This window comes from Egretta garzetta, unplaced genomic scaffold, assembly GCF_000687185.1.
Source record: "Egretta garzetta isolate BGI_Z169 unplaced genomic scaffold, ASM68718v1 scaffold258, whole genome shotgun sequence".
NCBI classification, from domain to species: Eukaryota; Metazoa; Chordata; class Aves; order Pelecaniformes; family Ardeidae; genus Egretta; species Egretta garzetta.
In genome coordinates, this window is record NW_009260413.1 from 1,923,590 (window position 1) to 1,936,710 (window position 13,121).

At 42.4% G+C, this 13,121-nt stretch overlaps 1 protein-coding gene across 1 annotated transcript; it reads left to right on the forward strand.

Annotated features, from left to right (window-relative positions):
* Positions 1-863: 863 nt before the first annotated feature.
* LSM6 (LSM6 homolog, U6 small nuclear RNA and mRNA degradation associated) lies at positions 864-6,270 on the forward strand. The gene is made up of 3 exons (XM_009643642.2): positions 864-984; positions 4,521-4,634; positions 6,159-6,270. Exons 1-3 carry the CDS (start codon positions 891-893, stop codon positions 6,191-6,193), a joined length of 243 nt encoding a protein of 80 aa, XP_009641937.2. The 5' UTR covers positions 864-890; the 3' UTR covers positions 6,194-6,270.
* The last annotated feature ends 6,851 nt before the right edge of the window (positions 6,271-13,121 follow it).

The following is a 13,121-nucleotide window of genomic DNA, read 5'->3' on the forward strand; positions in this document are numbered from 1 at the left end:
TGGGGGTGGGGGTAGCACCTGCCGTACAAAACGCGCTCTGAAACCGAGCCCTACGGCGCCAGCATCGCAGATGACGTGGTGTGTTGTGAGGGGACCCGGTGGCGATCCCTGCGCGGCTGGACTAGCTTATTGCCGCTCGCCAGGGAGAGCAAGCAACAAGAAGTCGACACCGCGCTGGGAGTCGGCATTAGCACCATTTTCTACCCTTGATTTAAAATGCAGAACAACTGTTACTTAGGCAGAACGACGGAACAGCAGAAGTTGAGCGATACTGACTGAGGGAGCGGCTCATACCAAACGGGCGGTGTGCGCCGCACCATGAATTTTTAAATCACAGCATCTTTTCAGGTCCCTGTACAATTTAATCACAAGCCTTGATTGTAAACTTGGCCTGACTTCACTGATTCATCTGAAGGCATCCTCTCAAATTTATTATTTGCTCATATTCGTGAGCAGAGATCAAAAATCCTTCTCTTGCTCTTCTAGCACAGATTTTTATGTATAGAGCACGTACTGGCCTCTTCCCCCACCCCCTAAAGGTATGAACCACTTACTGTGACTTAGCTCTCTAATTTTGATAAAACCATTACAGAGAAGATTGAGGAGTTTGGCTCTGTTGGAAGTTTACAAGATGCACAGTGTGGCAAGCAAGGATTCTTATTAATAATTTCTGAAGTTATAAAAAAGCCAAAGGGAAAACTTAGTGCTATGGCTCTAGGAGCTCTGTCTCTCCACCTTGATGTTTTGCTTCTATCTCCTTCGGTATTTTCTCCTACTGAAAGTATCAGGGGATACTGCCTCTACTGAGTGTTTAAAGACTGCATGTGAACATGTTCCTTATCCAAATGTTTTCTCTCACTTCTCTTCCCAGCTTACCAGAGAAGATCAAGATGAGTCTACGGAAGCAAACCCCTAGTGACTTTCTAAAACAAATCATTGGAAGGCCGGTTGTCGTAAAATTAAATTCTGGAGTTGATTATCGAGGTAAGTTCTCCATCTGTCTCTCACACTGAGTAAAGTCATTGTTTGGGAAGACTGTAACAGATGCATTGCTTTTGAAAAGCAAAACAGTGTAATCCAGAATCTTGCAGTATGTGACTACAGATCTCAGAATGGTGACATTAAAAATAGACAATCAGCTCTGGAGAAAGTGATGAAAGGGAGGTCAGCAATGGAGTTAGATATTAAAATTACCTGTCTAAATCATTAATGTCCTTGGTCACAGATGGTTAGACTGGAGTCTCGGGATGATTCGGAGTTTCTAAACTAATATTTTCAAAGATTGGCTGGAATTACAATTCCTGAAGTGGCCAGGCAGTCCCCTTTTCAGTGCTCTGATAGCAACCCTTGTTGGAACTACCCTTTTCTTCGCCTTCCTGTTCTTCAACTCCTGGTGTAGACCTTGGTCCAGAAAAGCTTCAAACAGTTTACTGTGCCATCAGTCATAAGCCTACTCCTACATGAAGGATGAAAGAGTTATTTACATTCTTGGTTAAACAACTGCCTAGACACATGTTGGATCAAGACTCTCGGAGATACAGGAGAAAGCGTAGTGTGGCTTTTGCTGCTGTATGCCCAGTTCATTTTAACACAGTCCAGCAGTTTTATTCCAGAACTCTTCAGCCTATCTATATATCTTCTCGCACTGTATGTAAGATTATAGGGGTTTTTAACCAGTAAATTAAACTTCTCTCGTCAGTGAAGTGTCCTGCTCCTAATCCCATTAGGACATGACTGTCAGCCTGTCCCAATTTTTTTAGTAGTATCCAAACTTAATTAAGACTGTCATGTATCTCCTATTGTGTACAACTTGGATGTTTTATTCTGGAATGATTTAAACATTATGGTCCTGCTACACATCACTGCTTCAGATAACTTTAATTTAATTGGTGCAGCTTGGCACTTGTGAGAGGAGATTTGTTTGTGCTGTGACAAGGAATCTTTGCATTATGACAGTTTTAAATTGTTAATTGTTCACTGACAGAGCAAGCAGTGCCTTCTTATCCCTTCCTGTTCCTCTTTAGTGTCTCTCAGCTGACAACATTTGCAATCTGTCATTTCTTTGAGAACCACACTGTCCAAGCACTTCAAGTGGTGTTGGTGGCTTAAAAACTTCACGCTGCTTCTCATTGGTCTTTTGGCCTCTGTAAATTCTTTCTTGCAGGAGAGTGTAGTGACAGCTCATTAAAGTCAGTCAAAGCAAGTCATCATTTACCTAAAGGTACACACAAGGCGGGGTCAAACCAGATTTGGTTTTTGGATGCACTTTCTATGTTCTTTGAGAACATTGGTACCTTCTGCTCAGTAAAATCCATTTGTAACTGCTGCAGATAAATTACCCAACTTTCCCCTCAACAAGGCTAGTTTCACGTGCCTACAATCAGACCTACCAGGAATTGAACCATAGTTCCATTGAACACCCCTACTTGTTACTGGATATTTTTCCCTTCCTTATTTCCCTCTGCTCTCCTTTCTTCCCACTTGATGTGATCCTGCAGTTAAAAACCTGTATACTGTTCTCATTTGAAAAATAGGCACTCTGTTTTCTGCAAAAATTGGACCAATGCTTGTAAAAGCCAAACCTTAAAGAAGCCAGCATCTCAGGCTTTTGTTGCAGATCTGTTTAGATTCTTCCTCTAGGCTGCATTGCTAATTTTATGTCTGTACCCCCACCCTCCGAGCCACCATACGCACAAATGTGGCCTAATACAAGTGTTGATGTGTAACTGTAAAATGTCTTGATTCGCTGCCAAGTGCTGCGCACGTCTAAGGGAAGAAGCCCTGGGAAAGTAATCAGTGATAAATTACTATGTGTGATTTCTGTGTGTAGAGATGGATATGTACATTAAAGCATCTCTACATATAGATAAAACAGATGAAATACTAGCCAGGATGGGCAGTGACAATATTTAATGCCATTAGTGGCCTGAGAGTAAACACAAAGAAAACGAGGAAGAGAATGAAACAACCATGAACACTCTCTAGAAACAAAAGAGCTTGCAAATACTGCATTTATGGCCTGCTGAGTGGTAGCTTAAGAAAATCCACACAGTCCAATTTTAACTTTGGACAAACATTTTTTTTTTGTTTGTTTGTTTTCTATTGTTATGTGGAGTATTCAAGATTACTGGAATAAAAAAAGAGCTCTGAATTTTGTTTGGTTTGGGGTTTTTTGGTGCATTTAGTAACACTTTGTGAACAGTTTTTCCTATTTGTGTAGAAACAGAGGAAAGACGACCATAGAGGAAAATAATAATCCTCAAACCATTACAGGTTGGCAGGAGAACTTGAATTCCTAATTATTTAATGGAAGCTATTACAGAAACACTTGTGAAAAATGAGAACATGTCCTAGAGGGGGAATCTCAGACCGGAGTTTTCTTCTCCTCCCCAAGTACAGCCAATACACTATATTTAGAGTTTTAATGCCAGGTAAATAGATCAGGTGTTTTTCAAACAGAGGAAAAAAATATTTTAGTAGTATTGTCTGTGTGTGCACGGATGAAGTCAGGAAAACACACATGTGAAATGGAGACAATTAATACAGCTTTTTACAAGCTGTTTTATGTGCACGATTAACAAATCAGATTGCATTCTCTGAGCAATTCTTTCTGTTAATCCCCACATTCAGTTCCTTACATGAATAGTCTGTTTGTTGATCAGGCAAGTTAAATTTGTAGACAGCCATGGTTCTGATCTTAAGGAAGGGTGGGTGTAGACACCAAGGAGTGATTTTTGAATGAAAAAATGCCATCATGCTGCTAGCACATAGGAAGTACTGCATGAACAAGGTACAGCCTTCAACAGGGGCTGGGAGAAGTGAGAATACTTGTCTAAAATCAGTGCTACTCAAATGCGTATTTTCCTGATCAAAAGAACATCTAATATTACAAATGGCAGAGATTTTTTTTTTCTTGAGTTGCATTAATTGAACAATATAATTTTATTTTTGTGGGAAGATTCCAGTGTCATCTGAAAACCCTTTGCCTATTGAAAATGATGTAGAATTTTGTTTACATCAAAACAGACTCGCAGCCAATGTTCTGCTAGAGCTGTAAGCATGAAGATGAAAAAGTATGTGTGGTGTCCTGTATTAAAGGGGTTGGTTTTCAGCTATATCCTTCACAAGTTTTGATGAAAACTCAATTTACGTAGCCTTGTCCTTAGGTTATCCAGTTACACTTAATGTGCCAGCTTTTTTCAGGCGTGTGGCTTAAAACACAAGTGAAAAGGGACAACCTAAACTTTCAAAGTGGAAATTGTCAATCTTTGAAAGTCATGCCTTAATGACTCCCGCCCCTTACATCAACTGATAAGGTTCCTACTAGAGTGCCTGGGGTTCCTCAATCCCAGCTTAATTCTTTGAAGAATACTCTGATCTACTGACTCAATCTGGCCAAGCTTGGGCTTCTTAGTTTGCTACGAAGATACAGTTTTTCAGTGCCACTCAAACAGAATGCATTCTTGTCTATTTTAAAATAAGTTTAAGCCGATTCATTTTTAAACTGTCACTGTCTTCAGGTGTCCTGGCTTGCCTGGATGGGTATATGAATATAGCTCTGGAACAGACTGAAGAATATGTAAATGGACAATTAAAGAACAAGTATGGGGACGCATTTATCCGAGGAAATAATGGTAACTACTCCTCTTCCTCATGGTATTGCTCATTAGAAGATTGTGTTTTGATATTTAACTTCTGAGTTTGAACAGTGGCTGAGGTATAAGCAAGCTGTCTGTAAGAATATTAATTTTAGGCTTTTTTTGGAAATCTTAACATATTTACTTTTTTACAGTTTCACTTTTCAGTGTCTCTGCTTTTCTGCACTCCTGTGGCCCTTTTTGCCTCTGAGCTTGAAGTTCACTTAGTGAATCATGCTCTTTTCTAGCCTTCCTTAGAGCTTATTTCCTGTCATTCGACAGGTCTATTCTTTTGCACTCACTGCCTGCTTAGATAGCTTCTGCTCCATAGAAGTTTCTGTGTTTTGCTAGGCAAACTACTGCGTAAACTTGTGATACAGTACAGATATTGGCAATATTTTCTTGTGATGCAATTGTCCTGACCTGAACGAATGCTGTTCATTAGTACTGGAGGCTATTTTCATCTTTACGAGTAAATATTTTGCCAAAAGTCAAGAAAATGACTTGCACTTTACTGTTGAGCCTTTGAATATCCTAGTGCAGTAGGTGGATTTTAGTGCACTTCAAGGATAATCCCAGGCTCCTGGAATGACTCTGTGGTATCAGTTAGGCTGTAATAGCAGGACATGCCAGGGAGAAGAGAATCTAAAAATAGAAAAGGTTCACAAGTCAGATGTGAGGAGACTTGTAGAGAAGGTAAATGAAGCAGAGGTTGACCAAGTTACTTGCGAAGAAAATGGAGGACAGGAAGGACAGTGGGAGGGAGTAAAAAGAAACAAGAACTGAATCCCATGTTACAAAAAGAGTCAAAGAGACTGTGGTACCAGCATGAAAGAGAGTTTTGGGAGGAGAAATAATCCTTGAATGAGGCCAAATGCTTTTTGCAAGGAATTTGGATTATTATGCTAAGGAGTGCAGTGACATTGCAGCTGGATAACCAATTATGGAAATAAGAATCTATTATAGAAGTTAAAACAAATGGATGGGAGGCAGGAGGCTGAAGAACAGGCTGAGCAGAGAACTTAAGACGTCCCAGGTTTAGGAGCACAATGCAGTTTCATCTGTTCTGGGGATATCACCAGCCAAGCAGGTGGAAGATGTCTGCTGCTTCATAGGTAATCGTTAGCTTTGCCTCAAGTGCTTGCGATTTCCAGCTTCTGTTGGAAGATCACAGCATTAGTGTCTGACACCCGTAATTCTGCTACTTAGAAACTCTGCTATGCATCCCTCAGTAATGCTGCAGGGTAGCTGGGTTTATTCTCCCTCTGTTTAGCCTGCATCTGCTGGAGTGTAGTTTGGCTATGAATATAATAAATACCGGACCAAAGTAATACCTAGTGCATACATTTGATAGCATTTCTTGAAACCTGGACTTGAAAGTTTCCTGACTTTGTTCATGCTGAATGGGATGCATTACACTGTTGTTTTACAAGCCATGGAAATAAGATGTTTTAAGTGAACAGGCTTTTGCACATTATTTACCAAGGCCCTCTTATGTGTGCTGCTTTCTCCTTTTCACAGTATTGTACATAAGCACACAGAAGAGGAGGATGTGAAGATGCCAGGAGGAGGCTGTTTTGTACTTGTGAATCTCTCTGAAGTGATGAGCCCTATTTGATTTGTAGTTAATAATCCACAGGTGAAATACACAAGTGTTTAAATATTTTTTTTAAATAAATGTGAAGTGATGTAAACTTCCTGAATGTTTTTGTTTCAAAGCATTGTTTTGTTCCACTGTACAGAAAAAAAATAATAAAAGAGAAGAATGTAATAGTGCCACAAGACTAATTCAAAGCAACAGCTCCTTTAATTACACTAACAGTTACAGAAATACTGATTGGAAGGTAAGCAGGCATGGAGTAATTGCAAGTCACAGCCTTGTAATGATGCAAAACAACAATTTAACTGATGTTGGGAAGGGAAATGCTAATGTTTTGGTGACAATGAGCTGTCCCTTTTGGAAAACACAGGGTCAGCTTTAAATGCCAATCTAGTAAGAGTCATAGTGTAAGAAGTTCAGCTGTCCAAAAAATCTTGAATTATGGATTGAATCAAGGGATGTAACAGTGACACTTCAACAGTTAGGGGTGGGGAAAGAATTGAATCAAATAGAAAAAAAGCCCTGAGGGTGAAAAGAAAGCTCTGTGCCAGCTGAGGAAGTCAGTCACAGGTGAAAAGCTCTCAGTATGCCAACACAGCTGGTAGCTGCTTCCCCTCCTCCCTCAGTACCCCCTGCCCTCAGCTTGCAGTTACCTTTTTCCCTTGCATCTCTACCAGACACAATGGACTTCTTCAATAAAAAGCAATTTTAACTAATATCTAAAACTAGTCCTGAAAACAGACTAGGAATCTACATGTCATATGTATCCTCTTCAGACAGTTCACTCTTTCTCCCACCCACTTCCCCCATAACCTAGTACCATCTACATATTCTCTTTCTTTGTGTGCTTGCCAGAAAAAGAGAACAAATACATTAAGCTTATAGTGTGGGGTATGCACTAGGGAGGGGTAATCTCTGTGCAGGCAGTGGAGTCAGAACACGTTTATATTTTGCAACAATGCTCCCAGACAATCAAAGCCCAGGGAGTAAATCCAGCTCAGTTTTACAGGGATATTTATTCCAATTTATAAAATAGCTTTTCTCCTTTTACATGCAGTGAGCCAAGAAAATAAACAACTGGATGTTCAGATATTTCTTAGTCTGAGTGTTACTGCACTTAAACAGATACTCGGAGTGTTTTCTTGTTCCTCAGGACAAAATTATATGATATTATTATAAGTTAGGGTAATGTACCTCATGGTGAGGTTATCTAGCCAGTTCTTCTAAATAAGTTTTCTGAAGTCCTGCTTTAATCTTTGGGCAGTTTATGATGCCTCCAGGAACAAATACACTTCTAGTTGTAGATGGACAAACACAAGACAATTGTGTGAATGTAACATTGGCCCATTCTTTCCAAGTAGCAGTAGCTCTAATGCAAGCAGGGAATAGTAACATTTCAGCTATCCAAGGGAGAGAATGTGAGTTGCAAATTTTTAATTTTTTTTTTAAGATCAAGGAATAATTCTAAATTATTTTCAATCAGTAGTTAACTTTTCCACATTAAATGCTTTAGAAGCCGCTACAGAACACAGAAATAAAGATGCTACATTATAATATGCTATGATAATTTATCATTTTCTGACAAGGGTTGAAAAGGTTCCAGGATGTAAGTACAAATTACCAACTTGCTGTTCTGTAAGCAACTTCTGTTAAAAAAAAAAAAGAAAAGGAAGATGTACCTCCAAGTGGAGCATGCAGTTTCTTCTTTGTTTTGTCATCTATATGCAGCTGGCAGGTTACTGTGTGCTTTCATTCCTGGAGACTGTCTGATGTTTGGTTGGTTTTTTTAATTTTAATACAGGGTTAGATTTTTCCCCCTTTCCTTCTGCACCTTTCCCCCTCCTCCACCTGCCCACCTATAGCAACGCAGACTTTGATTTACTGTCAAGATTTTGCATCGCTAACTTTTTAACTGCAGTTCTGTCTCTACAAGTCTAGTTACAGAACATTTTTCAGTTGTTACCTGCTACTTCAGATGGTCTGATCACATACTAAACTCTGAACTTAGAACTAATACTATGTAGTTTACATGCTGAGGGGGTTTTTAATGTATTCTAGATCACGAAGTCACTATGTACTGTGTGAGGTAGATAGGAAAATCTGCATTAAAGATGAGCTGTGGTAATTCATATTCACATTTCAAAAGTAGCCAAAGAAATGAAACATTTAATTCCCACAATCACTGACCTTTATGTACATTTTACAAGATTTGTTCCCCCCTTAATTCCATTTTCAGCCCCTATGTTTAAATCAAGTGAACATTTAAGCTTGACTTAAATTAGGCAGTCCAATGTTTGGATGTGGTCTGTTTTGAGTTGGATAAAACATTCCCTCTTGGATTTATTTTACTTAACTTTTAGATTTTGTTTTGACTTGCTGTATTCTGTGGGACAAACTACCAGTTGCAAGTAAATCAGACACTGGCTGGACACCTTTCAGAATAGCACATGGAACACTATCCAAAGTTTAAGGTCAGGCATCCTGTTTATAAGTATGTAAACATCAAAGTAGAATGGTGCATTTCACAAACTCTTGATGCTTAAAAGTGACTCAGCCTGATTTATGAGACCATGCTCCCATTGGGAGATACAAATACACTCTTATGAACGCAATATATCGTCACGCACTAAAGTATTAGATACTAACGCTCGCATCCTTCACGTTACCTCATTTACCATATCCTAATGCTCCTGCGCCCGTACCCGTGTATAAAATGGTTTTATTTGGATCAGGCTCATCTAGACCAGGACTGACAATGAAGCATTCCTTGAGCAACTTATAAATGCTCGTCCATCACTTGCCTTAGAAGAATGTACCCAAAATTAAGTAATCCAAACTAACAAACAAAAACTAATTGAGTTTCAAGGACTGTAGCTACATTCATATACATTGTTAATAGTTCTACACAACGAGATCACTTCATGAAACCAAGGCCATTCAATCGCTACCTGACCTGCTTCCATGCGTTCAGTTCATAGACAGATTCTAGTAAATCCAGAGTTACTGCTCTTCCTACATCCCCACATCCAGTGCAAGTTCCTTGCACTTGAAAAGCCAAACCTAAGCCACATCTCCTTAAACAAAAGCCTGGCTGGGAGCAGCAGCACAGCACATTCTGTGGAAACTACAGAAGGCAAGTCTGGAAGGAGGAGGTAAGTACTCACTGTGTGGTGGGGCAGCCAGAAGCCAGGTTACTACTAAAGGCTGGAGCGCCCTGGAGTGCCCCTATATAAAGGGAGCAGAGCATGCTAGGAAGGTTTTTCTTTAAAGGTATACACTGACAACCACTCAGTTTTACAATTTGTTGCCACCTGGTTCCTAGCCCAAAAGGAATCCAAAGCAAACCACTGAATATTATTTATTTGAGTTCTATCTTATCTTTTTCATGATGTTGCAATGACAAAACAGCTACCCAGAGCCCTTCTGGGTATAACATGCCCATTAAGTCCTAAGGCTCTTACCCAGCTCCAAAAACCAGCGGTGCCCCACAGCTGCAGGTGTTGGCTGCATAATCAGGAAAGTGTGAAAGTGTTTGTGAAGTGACGGCCTTTGAACATTTGGCTGATGGTACCAAAGCAATGCCTGATCTTTAACATGCCAGCCCATGCCCATGGCCAGCTCTAGCCCTGTGCCTGCTTTGAAAGCAAACGGACGGAGCCAGCAGTCTCAGTCTCGGGTTCCTGTGCCAAACTGTTCTCCGAGGCTGAGCAATCGGATGGGAGGAGGCTTTCCCTGAGCTGCTGTACTGAACCAGACTGAGGGTCCCTTGAAGGTTTAGGAGTCAGTGATCCACACAGCAGCTCTGGGCTGGGCTGCATGCCTGGGGTGGCTTTCAGGTCTCTGTTGGGCTGCAGGGACCCCTTGGCCACAGGACACCTCTGCCAGCTCATCCTGACAGTGGAGTTCATCGGCAGCTCCCACTCGGTACCACGACTGCACCACCTGCCTGGCCTTGCCTTTATCTAACAGAGCAGCAACAAGTTCTCATGAGAACATCCTTTAGAAAGAGGGTTGTTTTCTTGTAAGGAAATTATAAAATAGCTCGAGTGCTGAAAAGGGAGAGCTGCTCTCCACGGCCGACATTGCATCTGCTCTGTGCAGCACACCATGGGAAAATCCATCTGGGCCCCATCCGATGCTACGTGAATGTGGGGTGCCCAGCCTTGAAGGGATGTACAATTTACTTCCTGTCTGTATTGTCTTATTAAAGCAGTCATTAAGCTATTTGTTGCTGGGCCTTACTGAGATCCAGAAAGGGCCCTGCACCACCTCTCTCTCTCCTCAACCCCCTCCTCCAGTGCAGAACAGCTGCCTGAGTTGCAGTAGTTACCAAGTAAAATAATGGGTTGTACTGTGGGGTTTTTTGGGCTGACTTTGTAAGGGAAGAAGGATCACATTACATGTTGCGTGTCTGTGTGTGTCAGTTCATTCCCAGCAGTAACATTTGAATCCACCGTCACACTTCAGTAAGTGTGACAGAAGAACAGCAAGAATAGTCAACTGGATAGAAAGGGAGGGACCCACCAGTACTTCTGCCAACCTTCCCCCTCACTAGACATCAGAGAAACGTCATTTCCCTGGTCTCCCCAAACACAGCCCCAGACATGCACAGGTCAACCCCGAGATGCGATTTTGTAGGCATTGTTCTCCATCCTCCCTGTGGGACTACCAGGGGTTTTTACCACTCTCCTACCATGGGTTTTTAACTGCTTTGCTCACAGTTGTCCACTGCTCTTTGTTTTAAAGTTGACCTGAAATACTCTTCAGTAAGATGGTGCTGCCAGCTTTATTGGTTTAATGATCAGTTCCTTGTGATCTGGACTCAACTAACTGTTGCCACCTTCAAGCTCTCTCCTTGATCAGCCCTGCCTGCTCTTCGCTAACCTCCCCCAACTTTGTTCACAGGACTCGGGTGGCCGCTAGCTGACCGGGAGGGACTTCTGACTCATTATAACCCTTATCTTGCAGTAGCAAAGCTTTTCTCAACCTGTCAATGAAGCAACCAACTTGCTCTTGAGTGTCAGCTCTGGGTGGTTACATCCAGGCCCATATTACACGCTGATCTCCACTGCACCTGCTCCACATCTGCTGTCCCTGTTGTGCCCCGAGGATGTGGAGGTGTAGAAGTTATCTGCAGGAAGGAGAAAGTTTCTACATCAAAGAGCCTGGGATGTTACTGGGTTTATAATCTTTCTGTGCACTTCATCAATGAAATTTCAAGTGATATGGTTTGTAGTCTATCTTAATCATCAAGCTATTACAGAGCAGGCAGTTTTCCCCAGTGCTATTTTAAAATCCCAACTGTGTGGGGTTTTTTTTTCTTCTAAAAAGCCACTACACAAATGTTGCAGAGAAAGCGATAGGCAGGGTGTAAGGTGTCTTATGTCCCCTTCTGCTTGCCACCTTCCTACTAACAAAGAAATTTATGACAGGAAAAAGGCAAACCTCTCTCTAGTGACAGCAGGGCCATGTGGTCCTCTCATGTCTGTCTGGGCCCCATCGTCAGAATGATACACAGAGCCTGGCTGAGCTCAAATGACTCCAGCAGGTCAATGCTCCAGCCAGAGAAGGCTGAGGCAATGCTGTCCTGGTGGGTGATGCAACCAGAGGCTATGGGGAAGGTTGTATTTCTTATTGGAAACATCTGCCTGTCACTTGGCATTTGAACGTGCAGTTTGAGGCTGCTGGTAGGTGCTCGTATCACAGTAATGACTGTAACAGGCTTCTTCCATCTCTCAGGAGGAGATGGTTGTGACATTTGGTTTGAGAGCAGCTTTGAAGCCACTGAGTTCCTCTGCTTAAGAGCAGGCAGCAAGGATGAACTCTGCGTACGGCTGTGTTTCAGATCAGCCCAGCAATTAACGCTGCATCCAGGCAGCACCGTGCAGCTCTGCTGACTGGTGCTGCCAAACCTGGGTACCGTACCCCCCAGCAGCACGCCCGGCCCTGCCCAGAGGCTGCTGCCAGCTGTGGGTGTGAGCAGAGCCAGCTCAGCGCTGCGCTGCATCCTGTGCTGCTACAGGTGGGTTGGGTCTGGGTCTCATTTGTTTGAAGCTCTTCTCCCTTCACCCCATAATTTTGCACAGAGCTCCCAGGGAGCACCCGAAACTGCTGTTTCAGGGTCTGCACTCTGCTGCTTTTCTCCCTTTTTCAGGTGGAAGCCAGCAGAGAAATGGTCCTCTCTGGAGCTGGCACAATGAAAACAGGTGCCCAATGTGCTGCAGCAGCTGAAGAAGACCATGCAATTCTGTAACACCATGCCATGATGCAAAGACATACGCTTACCTGGAATTCTGTTTTCAAACCTGGCCACTGTGCCACAACGGCTGCGATGTGTTTGGTGTTTCCCCTGCAGACTGTCAGAGGTCTGGAGCTGCTGCTTTGTTACACTGGAATTAGAAGCAAGGCATGGTTTAGCTTAGGAATCGGTTAGTCAGGAAAAGCCGTAAGAGACCAGCTGGTTTCAGGAAAGGATTAGTCATTAATATAGCATAAAGGTACTCTCCTTTGTATATAAAGCATGGGCAATTACAAACTGGAACAGAAGCAATAATGCAAACTCTTCCTCCCTTCCCCTGAACCACTTTCTGTTTCCGCTGACAAAAGGAAAAAAAAACAGATTTGCATTACATCCTGAAATTCAGTGACTGTAAGGCCTCTTTCAAATGCAGAGGAGAGCAGGCTGCTGAGAGCCCGGTATCACCAGTTCCCATACTTTCAAACTGGTCAAACAGGTGGGAGCTAGGCTGTCAGTGGCAGCACCTCAGTGCCAGCCCAGCATCTTGTTTCACTTCTGAAGGACGGGTGGTAAAGCAGGGCAGCCTCGTGGGAACAGTGCTAGTAAGTGGGGCATCTGCAAGCCTGCCTCCATTTTTCGGGGGACG

Bases quoted from the DNA above. Each gene is read 5' to 3' on its own strand.
- LSM6 (XM_009643642.2), top strand. From the start codon at position 891: ATGAGTCTACGGAAGCAAACCCCTAGTGACTTTCTAAAACAAATCATT. The intron at 985-4,520 runs GTAAGTTCTCCA...CACTGTCTTCAG, and splicing joins TTCTGGAGTTGATTATCGAG to GTGTCCTGGCTTGCCTGGAT. The intron at 4,635-6,158 runs GTAACTACTCCT...TCCTTTTCACAG, and splicing joins ATTTATCCGAGGAAATAATG to TATTGTACATAAGCACACAG.